Here is a 20,034-nt window from a genome sequence, read left to right as displayed (position 1 = left end):
ATTACATACACATGATTTTTGACATGCATTATTCCCAAATTAATACTATTTTTGTAGTTATTAAATTGTTCTCTATTCCCCGGGGACGCTCGTTAGTAAGATAATTCATAATTGTATTTAAAGTATAAATTAGCAATAGTGTTATGGAAATATATTACTCGCATTTATGTGACACATCTATCATATTCATTTGTTCCTTTATGTTTATTTCATTTAACTTTTCACAATTTTAAATGCACATATCTTAGCAATAAAATATGAAAAATTAATAAATAGATATAATTTGGAGTTACAAATTGACATGAATTCTAACAAAATCCACATAAAATAATTGTTTTTTCGTGCCTATATTAATGTAAAAGTATGAAGAAACTTTATCTCTAATGAATTATTTCAAATAGAACAAACATAAAAGAATAAAAAGAATAAAGTAATGAAAGTAATGTGTAGGTGGAGTTAATGGGGTAATTTTGATGGTTTGTGAAAGAAAGAAACAACAAAGAATTAGTGCAAGCTAAGTGTAGTAAGCGTCATAAAAAGAAATTATGCAAGCGGACTTATTTGGAGAGACACACGATAAAATGATAGTATTGTCGTGTAACTCTTGTTAGTATTCATATACGTACACGTACAATTACACGTGTCAATTAAGATGATCGAATCGGATCCATTAGATTGTGTCAAGTATATTTTAAGATTGAGTTGTAATAAATTATATGGCAAATATAAGTCGAAATCAGGATCAAATTACTTTCAGATTGGATCAGATCAGATCAAATCTGACCGGTTTAAATTGGTTTGGATCAATTTATACGGAGTAGCATCTAAAGTTATAAGTATTGTCATTATCAGTAGTATTCAGGAACAGAAGAAGTAATTAAAAATTTAAGAAAGCATCTTATTTTAAGAGAAGTGAACAAAGCCTAAAACCAACTCAACAGACAGCTTATATGTAAAAGACGAGTCAGCGTAAAACAATTTCAATTTTGAAAGAGAAGCCCCTCCATTTTCTCTCTCCTTGTCATTTTCTCAACGCATTTTCAATACAATTAGCTTATTCTTCTTCTTTGTCTGAAAACCCCCAAACTCTAACTTAACCCAAAATTCCTTCTTTCTTCTTCCTCAAGATCTAATAATGGTGGAGGAGCCTTATTCTTAACTTCGCAACATCGTCATTCAACTTCAGGTAATTTCAATATTCCATCTCCAAAAAAAAAAAAAAAAATTTTTTTTAATTGTTTCTTGTTGATTTTTTATTCATTGATGTTTAGGTTGATTAATTGTTTGTGAAATTTTTTGGATTGAAACTAGAGATTATTTGCTCATTTGGGATTTTAAAAATTGGGTTTGAATTTGGTGATTGGAAAGTTTTAGTTGCTAATTCAAGATATGAATGAATATAGGAAAAATGGTTTTTTGAATTATATTGTCAAAGCAACGATTATTTTAGGGCTAAATAAGAAAAAATAAATAAATAAAATCTGGGTCCACCATTGATTGTTTGTTAGGTGACCTGTTTATCAGTAAAGTTTGATTTAGAGGGAGCTAGAAACAAAGAAATTATTTGACAATGAAGAATGCAATATTTTCGTAGCACTTATTTTGGTTGACATAATTATTAAATTTAAATGCAATAATTTTGAAAGGATTAAATTGGTTGAGGAGAAAGGGGTTTTAATTTGTTTTGTTGGTTTCAAAGTAAATGTGAAAGCTAAAGCTTATTAGGTAGCTGAGTGTTTATGATTGTGATATGATATGATGTTGGTTGATTGAACAAGTAGGTCTATGTCGAAGTAATTAGTTGTCGCTTTTATTTTGGAAGCTTTAGTGTTGACAATTATGTGATACAAGCCTTAATGAAGGAGGGTTCATAGATTTTTAGTTATTATTAGTGTTACCATATGAGTAACCCTGTGTTATAAGATAGGCCCTCGTTATAGGCATGGGGGAGTAGAAGAGCTCCGCTTAACATTTATAATTGCGAAAATGCTTTTGATCAAATTAGTACTTAGAGGCAAGTAACCGGTTGCCCATTAGCAAATAAAGGTAAAAAATTTTGCAAGACATTTGAGCTGGTGCATTTATGCTGAAGTAGTAATTAGAAATTAAGCTAGTAATATTATTAGTTCTAGACTTGTGCTTTTTAGTTCTCCACTTTCATGCAAGATCTTTGGTGGTGTTGTTCAGGATAGGACATATTTGTATTATTCTAATCCTTTCTTCCCTTTTTGTTTTTTCCATTGGAGCAATGCCTACTTATTTAATTGTTAGCTCGGATGAAATGATGAGAAAGAAAATTGGTGTGACCGAATGTAGTGGCCTTACTGGGCGTGAGAGTAAAGTTTTGGTCCCCTACAACCAAAGTAGTATTAGGAAAACTTTAAGGGGTTAACTAAAATGGAGAATGGGGCAAACATTAAAGGACCGAGGGAGTACGTCTTTGGGATGCTTATTATTCTATTCCTTATCATTTTCAAAGAATAGAGGGAATTTATACAAGCTAACATTGAACATAAGTTTTTTCCCAATAGAACCTTGAATGGCCAAGATATCTCCTAATGTTACCTCAATTGTATTAGAATTATAAATTTGTGAATGCCTTAACAGAGAGATTAAAGAAACTGTGAACATGGTGCATTTATAAAGAGAATCACATCAATGCCGAACCATATTACGTGGGCGAATTTAAAGTTGTGTTACATATAAGGCTATTGTAAATAAATACCATAAATCTAGGGTTGCCTATTCTCAAGATTTTTTTTTTTTTTTTTTTTTTTTCTGAAGAAAATGACATTTTTGCACATCCAAAGTTCAAGATTTTGATTCTGTTTTTCTGGGGAATTTTTATTATTATTAAAATCATATTCTTCTTAGTGGCCATTCTAACACAAGCATCATCTGTGACGGCTGATCTATCATTAACTTTAAATGTGCTAAATAAATGAGTAGAAGAGATTGGAAAAACAAAGAATAAGCTTATTGTGAGTACCAAGGACTGATTAAAATTTTTGTTGGCTATAAGGCATGGTGTTCTAAATTGACAAGTATAATTATATTGGTTACGCAAGGTTGTTTAAATTGAATAAATTTATTTTACTGGTATTCTAAAGTATGAAGTGACGAGTATTGTGGAACAAAGAAAGCTAGTTAACACAACTATTTCCATCGGTATTCTGAACTATATTGTTTTTTTGTCATGCCAGGAACATCTTAGCATCTGAACTATTAGCTGTGTTAGACTTGAATCTGACTTGATTATTTTTTTACAATGTCTGTTGTTGACTTGTTGTCCAGTAGGATCATGGCGTCACGAGATGCTGCTAGATATAAAAGAACTGACGATTCCAGTAAGGGGAAGTTGTTAAATGAAATCGAAAGTATTAGCAAGGCACTCTATTTGGACAGGAATCCGTCAAAAAGCTCCTCTTCTGCAGCTAGAAGTCTGCCTAGAACAGTTGATAAGAATAATGTATTGGTGTCCAATCCAACATCAAAGCATGGCGGTGATGTCCCCTCAACCAAGGAGAAGAAGTCGATTTGGAATTGGAAACCTTTGAAGGCTTTTTCCCATGTCAGAAATCGAAGGTTTAATTGTTGCTTTAGTCTTGAAGTCCATAAAATTGAAGGGTTGCCCTCTAAATTCAATGATATTAGCATTTGTGTTCATTGGAAGAGAAGGGATGGAGAAGTAGTCACTAGCCCAATCAAGGTTATCAAAGGAGCCGCTGGAATTGAGCAGAAACTAACTCATACTTGTTCAGTTTATGGCAGTAGGAGTGGTCCACACCATTCTGCCAAGTATGAGGCGAAGCATTTTTTAATTTATGCGGCAGTTTATGGGCATCCAAGGGTTGATTTAGGAAAGCATCGTGTTGATCTCACAAGGCTGCTTCCACTTACATTGGAGGAGTTGGAGGATGAGAAGAGTTCTGGGACATGGACAACAAGCTTTAAGCTATCAGGTGAGGCAAAAGGTGCTGTCATGCATGTTAGTTTTGGATATTTGGTGCTAGGGGATGGTACTGCTCATAATAACAAGAATATGCTTCAACTTTTGGACTCAAAGTCAACTGCCAGGAATCATGTAAAATCTAATCAAGGTGATGGGAAGAGCTCGATGAGGCGTGCTGGAAGCCTTCCTTCAAATTTAAAGTCATCTACAACAACTCGTTTTATGGATGATGTAAAAGTTCTCCATGAGGTTCCATCTTCAAAAATGTCTGAATTATCTAGCTCTGTAAGCATGCTGTATCAAAAGTTTGATCAGGAGGACTCAGACTCCTTGGTTGAAGATAAGCGTGAAATTCAAGTGCCTACAGATGATGACAAACCTGTAAAGTCATCTCATTGCTCTCCATCAGAATCTAATCAGGAAAATATGTTGAATGATGAGAATTCTGAGTTTTCATTTGTTGAGAAGGGGGTGGAATATTTGGAGGAGAAGACAACATTAGTGGAGGATGGGGAAAAGGTTGTTAATAATCAAGATGTGATGGAGGATGGGGCAAAGGTTGTTGATAATCAAGATGTGGTGGAGGATGGGGCAAAGGTTGTTGATAATCAAGATGTGGCGGAGGGTGGGGCAAAGGTTGTTAATAATCAAGACGTGGTGGAGGATGGGGCAAAGGTTGTTGATTATCAAGACGTGATTGAGGATGGGACAAAGGTTGTTGATAATCAAGATGTGGAGGATGGGGCAAAGGTTGTTGATAGTCAAGATGTGGAGGATGGGGCAAAAATTGTTGATAATCAAGATGTAATGAGCTCTGATCTTTCTGTAGTCTACAACAATGCTGGAGTATCTTGTCAAATGGAAGCTGACTTCAAAAGAGATGAATATGTAACAAATGATTCCAACTTCGCAGAAAAGAGTATGTGCACCAAAGAATCACTTCTAGAAGATCTGGAGTCAGTTTTGAGCAATGTTGCTGACCTTGAGAAAGAAGGATTAGACACCTCAGAGGCCAAAAGTGAATCGAGCGATCAAGAAAACCAGAATGAGGATGAGCCAAACATGGTAATGCCTTCAGTTAGCTTGGATGACCTTGCAGACACTGTTGCTGATGAATTTCTAAGCATGCTCGGAGTGGAAGATTCTTCCTTTGCCCTTGATTATGAAACGGAGCCTGAGTCTCCAAGAGAGCGTCTCTTGAGAGAATTCGAAAAGGAAGCAGAGGCTAGTGGTTGTTCGTTATTTGGTTTTGATATTGATGAAGAGGAAATGGAAGATTATGACTATTATGCTCCCACTATTTCTGGGTGGGAGGAGTATTCTGAGGATTCTGATTTCTTAACAGTAGATCAGCATGAATATCCCAAGATTAGGGCCAAAGTTATGGAAGATTTGGAAACACAAGAACTTATGCAAGAATGGGGCTTGGACGAGATGGCTTTCCAGAGCTCTCCACCAGACAATAGAGGTGGCTTTGGCAGTCCTATTGATCTCCCTCCTATAGAATCTTTACAGTTACCTTCCCTTGGAGAAGGCTTAGGTCCATTTGTTCAAACCAAGACCGGAGGATTTTTGCGATCCATGAACCCTAACCACTTTACGAATGCCAAGAGTGGTGGCAGCCTAATCATGCAGGTATCTAGTCCTGTTGTGGTTCCTGCTGAGTTGGGGTCTGGGGTAATAGATATATTACAGAATTTGGCTTCAATAGGACTTGAAAAGTTATCTGTGCAAGCCAGTAAGTTAATGCCTTTGGAAGATATCACTGGAAGAACAATGCAACAAATAGCTTGGGAAGCTGTACCTCGTGTGGAAGCGTCTGAAAGGTTTGAGTCTTTATTTTTTAAAATATTTTTTATTTGACTCTATCTGTTCATCTGCAATTTAGGTTTGTTTTATTGACTATCTTGTTTCTCTGCCTCCCTCGTACACAGCCAATATATGCTTCAAGATGAGCGAAGAGATGGCCTTCATATATCTGATGGAAATAAACAAGTTAAACAACCTTCTTCTTGCCGGAAATCTAAAAAAACTAGTGCAAGCTTGTATTTTGATGAGGGACAGTCAGAATTTGTATCTTTAGAAGATTTAGCACCATTGGCAGTGGATAAGATTGAAGCACTATCAATTGAGGGTTTGAGAATACAGTCTGGCATGTCAGATGAGGAGGCACCTTCAAACATCAATGCTCAGTCTATCGGGGAAGTCTCAGCTGTTGAAAGGAAAGGTATAACTTCCATTGCGTCGATGGGTTTGGAGGGAGCTGCAGGATTGAAGCTATTAGCCCTTGAGAACAGTGGGGTTGATAGCGATGATGGGCTAATGAGTTTATCTTTAACATTGGATGAATGGATGAAGCTGGATTCTGGTGAAATTGACGAAGATGAGCGACTAAGTGAGAGGACTTCAAAGCTTTTAGCTGCCCACCATGCCAAAAACACAGATTTAAACATGTTTGGGAGGAAGGGAGATAAAAAGCAGGGTAAAGGTTCTGGAAGGAGGTGTGGCTTATTAGGTAACAATTTCACTGTTGCCTTGATGGTCCAACTTCGTGATCCCTTAAGAGACTATGAGCCAGTTGGCACACCAATGCTTGCTCTGATTCAAGTGGAAAGGGTTTTTGTTCCTCCGAAGCCAAAGATATACAGCACAGTTTCTGCACCAAAAGACAGCAGTGATGAAGATGATCTTGAGTCAGTTACCAAGGAAGAGAAGAAGCAGGAGCCTGAAGAGAAAACCCCAGAACAGGACTTTATTCCTCAGTACAAAATCAGTGAGGTGCATGTTTCAGGTTTAAAAACTGAGCTTGGTAAGAAAAAGCTGTGGGGCAGTAGTGCGCAACAGCAATCAGGATCACGTTGGTTGCTTGCAAATGGCATGGGGAAGGGGAAAACTTCATTTACGAAGCCAAAGATTGCTGCCAAATCTTCATTGCCAGCCACAGTTGCATCTCAGCCAGGTGATACCTTATGGAGTATTTCTGCTAAGTTTCATGGCAGTGGAGCCAAATGGAAACAATTAGCTGCACTTAATCCGCATATCCGAAACCCAAATGTTATACTTCCAAATGAAACCATCAAGCTTCGATAAATGGAATGTGGAATTTAGTGTGACTTCTGGACTTGATATTCCACATGAGGCATTTCATTTTTTGCCTGTTTCTGCCTATTGTTGGAGAGGTTGTGCAATTCTATGATATTATCTGTTGTGCGGGAAATTCTTATACCCCTGGGTTAAGTTAAACAAATGCAAAACAATGTGAATTAGTGTACATTGGTTATGATGTAAAGCCATAGATATAGAAAAGTGGTGTGGGAAATTGTTTTTCCGATGAAATGTGATGATGGCAAATGTATTGTGTGTATGGGAACAGCAGCCTTTTTGGTAGATTTGGGCCATTGGATTTTTATCCATTTTGATTTATCTCCTGAAATATAATAAATCCTTATCAGCTGCATATATTGTTTTATGCCCTGAAATATAATAAATCCTTATCAGCTGCATATATTGTTTTAACTTGTCACTTGTACCCGTGCTTCAATACCACTGTACCATGGAAATAGGAAAGTCTACGACAACAGTTGCTTTTGGGTTGAATTGTTGTAAATCAACCCAGAGTTCTGACTTAGTAGCTCGCAAATTGTAGAGAATTGATTGTTGTTGAAATTGAGCTCAGAGAACTGAGTGTTGACCAAGTTAAGCTTGAGTAGCTTATAAGTTGTCTTATCCTGTCTCATAAGCTCCCCTAACTATAATTATAATCTCTTTAAAGGTTGAATTCTAGGACTTATGCGGTTCTGCCTACCCAGGTAACCAAATGGTTAAAACTTGAAATTACCATCTCGGGATAGCTACATCGTTAAGGTTTTGCCCCCCATCTTAAGGTAAGGTAAGGGGAGAGTTGAATATCAAACTTTTAGGAAGACAATGAAAAAGTGCTGGTAAGTTCAAATTGTTTCAGTAAATGAGTAGAAAACTAGCATATCTTAACAGAGTTCACTGTAGTTTCTTACTGCCTTCTTCAAAATGATGAAAAGTGACCAATCAAAATACAATCTCATTTATTTGAGAATAAAAATTAAAGGCCAACAGAGAGCTACATCAAAGAAAACAAAATGGACAAAACTTCACCTGGCACTCGCCAAGTCATAAAAAAAGCCATTGCAGATTCAGCTCAACTGAATCCATTGTAAGAAAACAGAAAAGGAAACAAGAATGATCTACATATACAAGGAAAAAAGACGTATTCTGTATTATGCAATAAAAACTTCAGTTTCTAGTAATGTGAGTAAGATGGAGCAGGCAAAAAAGGGAATGGTGCGACAGAGGCATAAGCAACAGGTGGCCGGACTTGTTTACCAGAAGCCATATTTTTAAGTTGCTTTTCATTGTCAACAGACTCACTCTCTGACATAAACCTTGATGATGGAAGAGTTTCTGTAGCTGAATCATCCACCAAAGAGCTCTGCCAATTATTATATAGACGGTGAAACATAAGCCCTGACATAAATACTGGAAGATAAAGAAGGCTAGCAAGGAACATTCTCCTAGCATTCTTTGTGGTTCTGTTCAAATAAAAAGACATTGCTGTGCCACCAATCGCTAGAGTAAACAATGATGACTCAAGACAAAACCATCCAGAGGTTAATCCCCCTATAACAACAAAGATGACATATGAAACATCAGAACGAATCCAAAGGAGCAGAATGAAAATAATACTAGTCTCTAGTAGTCTTTTTGTCCAAGTAATTTTTGCTAATTAGTATATGAATCATGTGGAGTCACTCACATTGATATGCCAAGTAACCTACAGGAACCAGATATAGACAGTTCCTCAGCGCAACCAAGGCAGTTTTTCGACCAGAGACATCAGCAAGAGAAATCATCTTATACCTGTATGTAAAAAAGATGAACTCTTAAGAATATGATACCACAACATAGCTAATAGCATTTTGAGAATATATTAGTCTGGTAATATAATATCTCTTGGCATGAACCATTATCATGAATTTGTCATACGTGTTAGTGCCACATCTCACTTAACATGCAGCCTACTATCACTGACGTTCCAATTGACAATATGATATTACAACATACAGCTCCAAAACTGTAACTTGTGTATATCTGTTTATAAATGCCAATACTAGCAAGTAAATACATAATCATTTCATTTGATCAGGATTTGTAACAATAACATGAAAGGCAATTTTTGAGATGCAAAGCTATCTATGAAAGTAGAAGGCTTATATCAAGGTCAAAATTTGATCAAAGTCCAAGTATACTACTACATGATATCTCATACTCTCAGTAGCAGTTTCTCTTGTTGGTGTTTTTTATCTCTTAGGTCCTAAAGAGTTGAACTGTATGATAGACATCTAGTTAAACTCTATGCAACAAGTACAATCTACTATCCTCTTCTCACCACTGTGATGTCTGTTATCCCGATACTTACACAGCTTCACATGAAACATATCAGAAACTGCTTAAAGTACTAAAGTCCAAAGATTTCAAAAGTTGCATACCCTCCAGCAGCATAATCATCACGGCACAAGTATGCAAGGGCCATAAAATGGGGAATTTGCCAAAAATACAGAGCAGCAGGGAGAATCATCCCATTAAGAGAAATTTCACCAGCAGCAGCAGCCCACCTGCAGCACCAATAATTGATGTCAGCTTAATAACAAAGCATTTCCAATATGCAAGCAAACTTCTACGTGTATAATGATAGTATAGAAATGTTATCTGTCATAACAATACGACTCGAGATTACTGCTATCTTCACTAGTTTTTCAAGAGTATGATCTCAAAAACTAATAACAGCGGTGTCTTATCCAAATTAATTAGCACTGGAATCTTCGTAAATATAACCAAGTGCAACTTCAATATAAAACGCTAATTCAGAGTGGAAGACCATTGAATAAATAAAAACTTAATCAATTATTGATCCCTGGGACTTCTAACAAGTTTAAATACAGATTAATAGCTACAGCGCGCCGCCGGGGGGGAGGGGGGGATAGAGTAAACTGCATGACAAGTTGGTGCAAGTCAATTGGCTACACTTGCACCAGAAATTAACATGTCCAATTACTAATTTCATAAGTCAACCTTTCAGTTCATTATGTCTAATATTCACAGGAAACTTGCAAGTGCTCCAGAACAATGGCTAGGCAGACCCACCATACCTTGCAACTTAACAGTCGATACCTTGCAATCATAACTGTCGATCCCACATATTAATAACAAAATCACAATGCAATGATAGAAGGTTAAGAGTCCCTCCATTGGAATAATAAAAACCATCAAGTAATATTAATAGTGGTTTATAATCTATAGTTGATTATTTGTATTAATTTTACCAGCTGTTCAGATATTAGGCTTCATGAATCACGAGTTTGGAGATCTTAGACATGCAGATCAATGACGGATCTTCTACAGGGGCCAGTTCGGGCCTGCCCCCCTAGTAGAAGTACCCATTCCTTCAGCTTGCTTGACACATTCTACACGCATGTTAAAATGTGACATCTCTTTTTGGAGGATCAATTAGATTATAAGGCTACTACAAATGGTATGTTTTTTCTCACCAAAACTATTATATTTGCAGTTTTTTCCCATTCTACATGTTAAAATGTGGCATCCTTTTTTACAGGATCACATCATTGATTAGCTTACAAGACTACTGCAAATGGTATTTTTTTTTCTCATTTGTAGTTACCAGTAAAGAGTTGTGGTTGGGGAAATAAGAAAGCCAGCAAAGAACAAATTTTCATGAGAAAAACCCATTCAAAGGCTAGCTAGAAATAAGTTACCCTCTTTAAGTGACACACTTCTTTTATATAGTATGGACCACTAATATTTTATCATCTTATTTCCACAATCAAATTTAAGGGGTGCTCAATTGCTTTGGAACTCAAGTTCATGAAGGGGTCAGTTTTGACCCGAGTTTTTAAATAGTTGCAAGTCTTGTAACAGAGTCATTTGGCCTATATGATGAAAAGTTTGAGTTGGTTGCAATTTCTCACTTCCTATTGGGCCTTGGACATAGTCAAATCGTCATGATGAAAATATTCTCTTGAACATGCTTAACTAATTTCGAAAAAATTAGCTAAGAATTCCTTGCATCAATTCAACCCCCCCCCCCCCTCCCTTTTGTGATCCTAACAACTCTCATAACCTCAGTTACATGGACTCGGGGAGGTGGATCGGGTACAGATACAGAGACAGATCTGAGTGTTCGATATGTCAATCTCGAAATTCAGTCCGAGATTTGTACACAGTTACAGGGGCTTGGCAGCTAATGTATAATAAATTACATTTGTAAAATTTTTAGAAATTATTTTGCTAAGAAAATATGAAAATAAATAATTAATCTTTTCCAGTAAATAAAAAAGTTGCAAGGAAATACAATAATAGTAATTATAAGAATATAGGAGAAGGAGAAGGCGAGAAGCTGCCAGAAAAAAGAAATCATGTGACACGGTGACACCTCAACTCCTCAAGTAATAAACACATAAAAAGACAAATTAATTTTTCCTCACCCAAACCTTTTTTTTTTTTTTTTTTTGGCTTATTTTCAACACTTCAAAAGATCCTTTGTACTCTCTCCGTGTTTTAATAAGTGTTACACTTACCAAATGCGGCCGTGTTTTAATGTTTAACACTTCTTTTTTGGCAAAAAGCTACGTTTTATAATATATCTCTCTCCTCTCATGGTTCCAACCTAAACACACTACTATTTTTTTATTATTTCTTTCCTGACATTCATTACTTTTCAATAAATTATTAACCCCACTACCTTTCTTTTACAATTTTATAATACTCCAACTACTTCACTCAACTCTTATTTTATTTAAGTCAATTAAATTGCCTAAAACTATGTGTCGGTCAAAGTGTAACACTTATTTAAACACAAAGAAAGTAAGATTTTAGAACAAACCATTGTGCTTGTAAACTGTATGGTCACACTTCCTGATTCAGTCTGCAGTAGGATATAATGATCTAAACTGTGTTGTTTACTTTGTTTATCACTGACATTCAAAACCATCACGCACTAATTATCGAGAAAACCGAGAATAAGTCTCTTTCAAACTAATATATAGTGTTAACAAACTCATGATACATCAAAATAGAGCTTCTATCTCTTCTATCATTTATTTGCAAGCATCAGAGAAACTTCAATGTTACCCACCTGTAAGAACTTCATAAAGAAAGAGGGTCCACAAGAAATTGGACTTGAACCCAGAAAATGAACCAGAATTACTTGATATCTAGAGTGTGAAAGATTTCAAGCACTAAGCCAAAAATCAATAAAAGAAAACCCTAAGATAAACAAAGGAAAGCATGAGCTGAGCTAACTAGACAATCTACAACACAAACAGTGCAATTGAGCGTTATAGAAAACCTACCCAAGAAGCGGTGGAATAGCACCAACTACTGCTCCAACCCATGTGTTTATTGGGTGTAATTGCTTCATTGGAGTGTAAATGAATGCATACAGGAGGAGATTTGAGGCTGCTAGTCCAGCTGCCAAGGCATTAGCCTGCAAAAACCTTGTTGCAGGATCAGCAATGTTAGTCACTTGGTCTCATAAAGCAGTAAGCAAGAAAAAGAAAGCAGAACAACATAAACGTAATGGAAGTATGGAACATCATTTTGCTACCTTGCACGCTAATAAACTAGTGCCTGCTATCCCAACTGTAGATGCCCAAGCAAGTGCATGTGATGCGGTCAGACGCCCAGAAGGTAATGGTCTTTGCATCGTTCTCTTCATTTTAGCATCATTCTTAATTTCAAAAACCTAAAAGATTGAAGTAAATAGCAACATCGACAAGAAAACATCATCATCATCATAAAAAGTTGCAATGAGATTATATGCAGTATCAGCAATGGATAAAAAGGGCATCTAAATTTAGTGAAAGAACCACACATATTATGGTACAAAAATATGGCTGCATCGTTTCAGTTAGGTCGTCTTGTAAAGGTTTTTCAATTGACAACCAAGATTTCCTGGTTTAGTAAGGGGTGGGGTGTTTACAAAAACAGCTGTTTAATCTAAACGTTCCTATCACCTTGAATTGAAGGTTACACCTCGAGTTTTCCCAACAATGGCTTTAAATTTTTAATAGTGTACTCTAAAACCTCTAATAGCATACAATTGAAAAATAATTATATATATTTAATCATAGATCATCTATCCCAATACTCCATAGTCTGACACAAAATTTAACGGAAATTTGGGAGAAAACTGATTGATAGGAAGATAAAAAACTAGTCGAAATATGTACATTAAAAGAAAACCTCGTGACAATGGAAAGTTGAAAACCTCGATCAGAGAAATTAACCATATGAACCAGATTCCCCAAATGCAAAACAATATTAAGCACATCAATTCTTCAACACTGCTAACCAAACCTTTGTTGGAAATTATTGATGAAAAAAAGAAAAGAAAAGAGTGGTATAAAGGTAAAGTAAATGTCCCACATTGAAAGAAAAAGAGTGCTCTCTTGTTTAAATATTGTGGTACCTTAGTCCTACTAGTTGATTAAGTGGGAAGTGGGTTGTTGACTATACCACACATGCGCGCCTGCCGAGCCGGATTGGGCTCAGGCCTCAACCATGTATAAAAACTCAAGAGCCGAGAAGGATTATGCAGCACCTAGGTGCGCCTAGGGCCTTAGTGTGCCTCTTTGAAGTGAGGCGCACTGTACAAGCAGTTGAAAAATTAGCAGAAATTTGCTTCAGGTGCACCTCGGATGCGCCTTGTGCGTTTTTGGTGTGCCTAACCAAATGCGCCTCGCCAGACCAAGTTAAGCGCTAATCCCATTTCGCCTTGCGCCTCAGAGCGCTTTTTAAAGCACTGGGCCTCGGGACTCATGGACTTGCTGTCTAGGGGAATACGATGCGCGGGTATGGGTGGGCTGTGGGCTCTCTATCTTTTTGGAGAAATTTTTATCTTTTTTTATTGCTTTGGTAACAGAATTTTCTCAATTATATTTTGATTGTTAGAGTTTAATTAGCCCTTGATTTCGGTTAATTCATTGACAAATTTATTTCTTACCGTTTTGGTGTAATGTATCTAGTCGCTTGGTTGAACGAACCTAGACACTTTAATGGGGTTAACGCCGCCTGCTTCTTCCCTATATATAGACGTGCTTTCACTAGCCATAATACACAATCAAAGAAACTCTCTTCTCTCTAAACTTTTAAACATTGCTCTCTGGGAAAATATTTTGAGTTCTAGTCGGGTTTGTAAGTGCACACAAACTCCTGCACCGTGCTTATCCTGCAAGGCGACCAATTTGCATCTATTCCACAGGGAAGTAGCGGAAATCGTCTTTTAGAATCTACGACGCGGCTAGTGTCATTTGGTTCACATCCCATTGAGCTAAGTTTTAACTATTTTTATACCATATAAGTCTAACCATCTAAAGGACAAATATGACTTCCAAATTTCTGATTCTTAATATGTCTAGTTAGATTCCCTTGATGGAAAGAATTATAAACATTAGGTTGTTAGGATGCGTTTTTATCTGGTTAAATTGATGTTGCTTATTTGCTTGATGAAATCGTTGAACCTAATGTTAAGAATGCTTTATTTGATTCTGATGTTAAGTTTACTAAGGATAATAGAACCTGTGAAGGCATGTTGTTGCACTATATGACGTATAATCCATTGGATATACTTCCTCCATTTCTTTTTAGTTGCTACATTTTTCTATTTTGGAAATTTCTAATTAGTTGCAACACTTTCCAATTTTGACAATCTTTTCCCTCTATCTCTCTCCTCTTAAAAAACTATCTAAGAGACCATAAAAATAAAAGTGTAGCAACTAAAAAGAACGGATATATATATATATATATATATATATATATATATATATATATATATATATATATATATATATATGTATGTTTTTATCATGCTAAGGATGTTTAGGTTACTTAAGAGAAAAAGTATGGTACTGGTGATGATGGAACTAAAAGTTATTTTGTTAGTAATTGGTTGTGTTTTAAAGTTTAGGGTGATAAACCTATTATTGATCAGGTGAATGCTTATGAGAAGGTATGTATTAATATGGGTGCTGAAATGTGATATAACCCTTGTTGTCATTCTGATTGAGAAACTGCCTTCCTCTTTGAAGTATTTTCGTATCCCATTGAGATAAGAATCAGATAAAGCATTCTTATAATCAGGTTCAACGATTTCATCAAGCACATAAGCAACATCAATTTGTTCTAAATAAAAACGTATCCTAACAGCCCAACGTTTATAATTTTTTTCATCGAGGGGTTCTAACTTAGACATATCAGGAATTAGAAAGTTGGAAGCCATATTCGTCTTTTAGATTGTTAGAATTATATGCTATAAAAACTTATAAAAACAATATGCTATAAAAATTTATCTACAAAAGTTATGAAATTTTGATTATGTTTGGTTAGAACTTTGTAATAGGTTGCAATAGACTTAGAATATATTCCAACTTATAAATTATATGGAACCTCATAGTAATAGGGATCTAACTCCACCCTATTCCCCTAAAATCTCATACCCACCTCACCCCCTAAGATTCACAATCCATTCCACCCCTGATACAAGCCCTAACTTATATTAGAGATGAGAGAAAAGCAACAGCAGCAAGAGCAACAGCTCCTTACTAACTTAGGTCCAACCACCATCACTGACCACCTTTCTTCTCCTTTGACAATGTGACAGACTTTTTTTTCCCAAATTGTTGGGTTGATAAGATAGAATATTTCATTGACGCAATGGAAATTTTCTTATTTAGAGGAGGTGGGTGTATTGATATTAGTTGAAGTTGGGGTGTAAAATTTATTATTTTTTATGGTAATTTTTTAAATTATTTTTAACTTTTTTTTTCCTTGTTATTTTGCATGTATGGCAGTGACATTCAATTTTTATTTATTTTTACCTTAAACGAAGTGTATACAGATTCTATAATTTTTGGATTTATTATGAAAAAACTACATATGTCATGGTTGAATGTTGCATATTCCAGTCCATTGTAGGATTAAACCAAACAACCACACAGATATGAATATTTGAATCCATACCCTCCCTGTGTGTGCAATCCATTCAAGTTTAATTAACTAAGAAACCCCTAATTTCATTGTATATTTGTGGGTATGAAAAATATCAATATATTATATGCACATCACTTTATGTGGGTTGACAAATTGGTTAACTTTTCAAGGCATATCTGTAGTAAGGTGCATTTAATTTAGTTTTAATTTTTTAACAGTGCAGGAAAAAAATAAAATTAAAGATGTGCGCCTAGGCATGCCTCTGGTGCACCACAGAAAAATTGTCATACCTGGGCCAAAAAATAGACCATGTTGTCTTGCACCTTGGCACACTTTTTATTCACATGGTATGTATGGAAAAGTTTATGTTCAGCCTAACCTTAATTAGTGGGAAAGATTGATTAAGTGGAATGTTTGGGTACTGAATAGGGCATCAAGGATGGGAGGGTAAAAGTATAAAACTGAGAATGGAGCAATGACGTAATAATATGAAATAAAAAAACAATTGTGTTTTATCATTTAGCAGCCAAACGTTTAGGGATATGGCATCAGGTGACAATGAAAATCTAACAGCTAACCTGATTTAAAGAGTTAGCAGATGCTGCAACCATCATTGTCCCAGCACAAGTATAACAAAGGCCAGCAAGATCAATGACCTGGCCACTGCCAAGAACATATCCAGTTCCAGAAGTTGCAACCACCAGCATGCTGAGATTTATGCACATAATCAGAATGATACAAATTAATATACAAATATATAAATAAATAAATAAATAAATAAAAGAGTCAGAAAATCATCTTTCATTAATAAAGCAGAAAAGAAAAACAAACAGAAAATATGATATTCATTAGATATTAATAGCAGAATCAATTTTAAATCGGAAGATCCTATACCCTTCTCCCAACTATTATCTAAATCAAGACATTGATCAAAAATGTTGCCAACATCCTTAACTATAGATAACTAATACTATACGGATTTTCAAACAAGACATACAGCAATAGACTTCAACTTAACGACTTAACCATATTTTGCGATGTTAACCTCTAATCACCACCTTCTTATGTTTTAACTAGCTATGTATCTGGGCATCACTACATATAAACACAAGAAAACCAAGCAAAGCATGTTTATCCTTCTCCATATATTAGTATATTACACTAAACAAAGTTGACAAATTACCTCTAAACCATACCAGATGTAAATTTGCTTCAACAACCTAAAATATCTTCAACCTTTTAGCTAATCAGTAAGTGCTGCAAACTTTTTATTTTATTTTTTCGGATAAGCATTGAACCTTACCTAAGGCAATATTATATGCCCCTGTCTCCTATAACACCAAATAAGCAGTCAAGCATCAATACATCTCATTACTTTTAGCCTCAATACTTTTCACAGAAGGAAGCTTTCATTAACCCTCAGTCGTATAGAACTATAGACCTGCAAGTTCAAACTTCAATCGAATTGTCATATGATTGCAAGATATGCAACATTACAATCATGTCCTAGCTTCCATTGGTTGAACACCTTCCAATTCTACAACCATACAGGTCCTTCCAATTCTTATCCAACACCTTTTTAATCTCGTCGGAATAGCCGACACCTCCCTTCAACGGCAAACTGAAGATCTCAACTAGCATCCTACAGCTATAATGATCCAATACTATTGCAAATACTTAATCGAAGCACAAGATTTGACCTTTCCACATTCAATTCATACACAAAACAGCCCCAAATGCAAATTGATGATCTAGTAACATCACAAATTGCATTATCCCCAAATCAACAAACAATTCTAATTCACATAAAATAAACAAACAAATAAACAAAATTACGATCCGAAATCAGGCTAAAAATGGATCAAATAAAGCAAAATTCAAGTATACCTTAATTTAGCTTTAGAAAGCTCCCAATAACAGCGACCATAATGAGAAACAACACCAACAAGATCGCGAGAAAGCGAAGACGAAGCATCAACAGAAGCAGTAGCAGTAGCAGCGATCCCTAATTGATTAATCCCTAATCCGATTTTAGTGGATTCATTAGGGATTGTGGAAGAGTAGAGCTGAGAGAAAGAGCTCAATCCGCCATAACTAGAATCAAACGATGGAGAACGTTTTTGCAGAGAAGAAATAGGATTAGGGTTGAGATTAGGGTTTAGATTTGATGAGAGAGAAAGTAGTCTCTTAGAAGAGAGAGAAAGGGAGGTTCTCCACATGGTGGAGCTCCGAGAATGGGGACTACAGAGGTTGTTCTCCGCAGGCTGAAAATGGCCAAGTTACAAAGAACAAGGAGAACTGGAGAAGGGTATAGTCGTACAATTTAACCTTTTTTTTCTTTTAATTGCCTTTTGGGCTTTCCACGTTGTGTGACAATTGTGTCAAAAAAAAAAAAATTTGTGTGACAAGGCCTGCCAATTTTTTTTTTTTTTTTTTGAGAAAGCCGACCAAATCGACTGATTATTATTGTAACTCACAATAAACTCCAACGCAACTACATCATCAACCATGCTTGGACAACACCAAACCCATACACGAGTAGAGTACTCTAAAGGGGAAAGGTGAGCCATAGCATGGGCTACACTATTAGCTTCCCTAAAAACATGAGCAAAAACAATACTATCAAAAAACTCAGCAACACACTTGATCTCTTTAGCTAATAATCCTAGAAAAGAACCATCCTTCCCTACCCCATTTACTAGCTTCACCAAACGCTCACAATCACTCTCAACAATTACCCTTTTCACATTACATTGCATTGCCAATTTCAGCCCAAGAACCATCGCCTTTGCTTCAACAATGCTCGCGTCCCAAGACTGATGAACCTGCTGGCAGCCCGCCCTCACCACCTCCCCTAAGTGGTCTCTAACGACCACCCCCATATCTGACCCAGCTTCACCAAGGACAGCACCATCTACAATCACCTTTAGCACTCCCTCTCAGGGAGCACACCACTTAGAGTTCACCTCTCTTCGTCCGGGGATAGCACGTGAGACAACAGCAGGAATTTGTGCCTCATTGAACGCGTTCCGCAGATTGTCAGCAGCAGCTACAATCTCCTTAGGACTCTAGGGACAGCACCATTTGCCACAGCGTTTCTCTCATTCCATATCTCCCACGCAATCATCAAAATTCTACTTCTCTCCTCTACATCTTTCAAGTCTAACACCCAACCAACCCAATCCGCCACCTCATAGAAATTCGGACAGCAAGCCATCATACTCACCTCCTCCCACACCCCTAGCACCAACTTACAGCCCCAAATAGCATGTAATTCAGATTCAGCAGCTCTATCACACCTTCTGCAAATCGGGGAGATACTCTCAATGCGCCTGTGAAGACCTCTACTAGTAGGGAGAGCCCCACAACATAATCTCCAGACAAACACTCTCACCTTTGGGGGAACACGCAATTTCCAGATTTTTTGCCACAAATTTGTCGGATTTGAAGAGCCCCTTCCACCTTCCTGCAGCTTCCTGTTAAAAGAAATAAAATGGTATCCCGATTTTACAGTGTATGACCCTGACTTATCATAGCTCCAAACATACATATCATCAATCATGGTTGACGGCAATGGCATATTCAGAATTTCCTCAGCCTCAAAGGGGATAAAATTCGCCCTTACTACATCTTCATCCCACCCCCCACCATTGCTACACCTGCCAATTGGATGTTGGTTTAATGATGATTGGGATTATTATTTTTTTTGAACGGGAAGAATAATATCATTAAATAAAAGTCATACGGCATCTACAATAATAAGGATCTGTAAACCACAGATTTAGAGAAAATATCATAACTTTTACAATCAAAATCATAACTAATTTGCATATTTGGCATATCTCATACTCCATCGCTTCAAGCTTGACGCGGGTAATGATTTTCGATGTCTTTGCATCTTTCCAAGTTGAGACCTCCGTAATCTGCTCTGATGTTTCGACCGGTTGATGACAAATCCCAGACCCATAGGAATCCAAATCACCTTCCCAATTATTATAAGAACCCTAAAGATAAAATTCTCATCCATAGATGAGAATCAAAAT

At 36.4% G+C, this 20,034-nt stretch overlaps 2 protein-coding genes across 3 annotated transcripts; one reads left to right on the top strand and one right to left on the bottom strand.

The window, feature by feature from the left end:
- The first annotated feature begins 922 nt into the window (after positions 1 to 922).
- Positions 923 to 7,413, top strand: LOC110700682 (protein PLASTID MOVEMENT IMPAIRED 1-RELATED 1-like). Of its 2 annotated transcripts, none has more exons than XM_021878275.1 (3): positions 923 to 1,186; positions 3,298 to 5,778; positions 5,887 to 7,413. In XM_021878275.1, the coding sequence occupies exons 2-3, from the start codon at positions 3,302 to 3,304 to the stop codon at positions 7,040 to 7,042; spliced, it is 3,633 nt and encodes a 1,210-aa protein (XP_021733967.1). In that variant the 5' UTR covers positions 923 to 1,186; positions 3,298 to 3,301; the 3' UTR covers positions 7,043 to 7,413. The 2 variants fall into 2 exon arrangements, with proteins under 2 accessions (XP_021733967.1, XP_021733959.1); XM_021878267.1 differs by having other exon boundaries at positions 924 to 1,186; positions 3,295 to 5,778.
- A 521-nt stretch (positions 7,414 to 7,934) lies between these two features.
- LOC110700673 (protoheme IX farnesyltransferase, mitochondrial-like) lies at positions 7,935 to 18,360 on the bottom strand. Its single transcript, XM_021878255.1, has 7 exons — positions 17,879 to 18,360; positions 16,570 to 16,699; positions 12,609 to 12,746; positions 12,355 to 12,488; positions 9,475 to 9,600; positions 8,742 to 8,845; positions 7,935 to 8,605 (listed from the first exon to the last, which is right to left on the bottom strand). Exons 1-7 carry the CDS (start codon positions 18,208 to 18,210, stop codon positions 8,229 to 8,231), a joined length of 1,341 nt encoding a protein of 446 aa, XP_021733947.1. The 5' UTR covers positions 18,211 to 18,360; the 3' UTR covers positions 7,935 to 8,228.
- Between the last annotated feature and the right edge of the window lie 1,674 nt (positions 18,361 to 20,034).

Source organism: Chenopodium quinoa, unplaced genomic scaffold (assembly GCF_001683475.1).
Source record: "Chenopodium quinoa cultivar QQ74 unplaced genomic scaffold, ASM168347v1, whole genome shotgun sequence".
Classification (NCBI taxonomy): Eukaryota; Viridiplantae; Streptophyta; class Magnoliopsida; order Caryophyllales; family Amaranthaceae; genus Chenopodium; species Chenopodium quinoa.
Note: the sequence above shows the minus strand (reverse complement) of the source record. Positions and strands in the feature narration are given on the sequence as shown.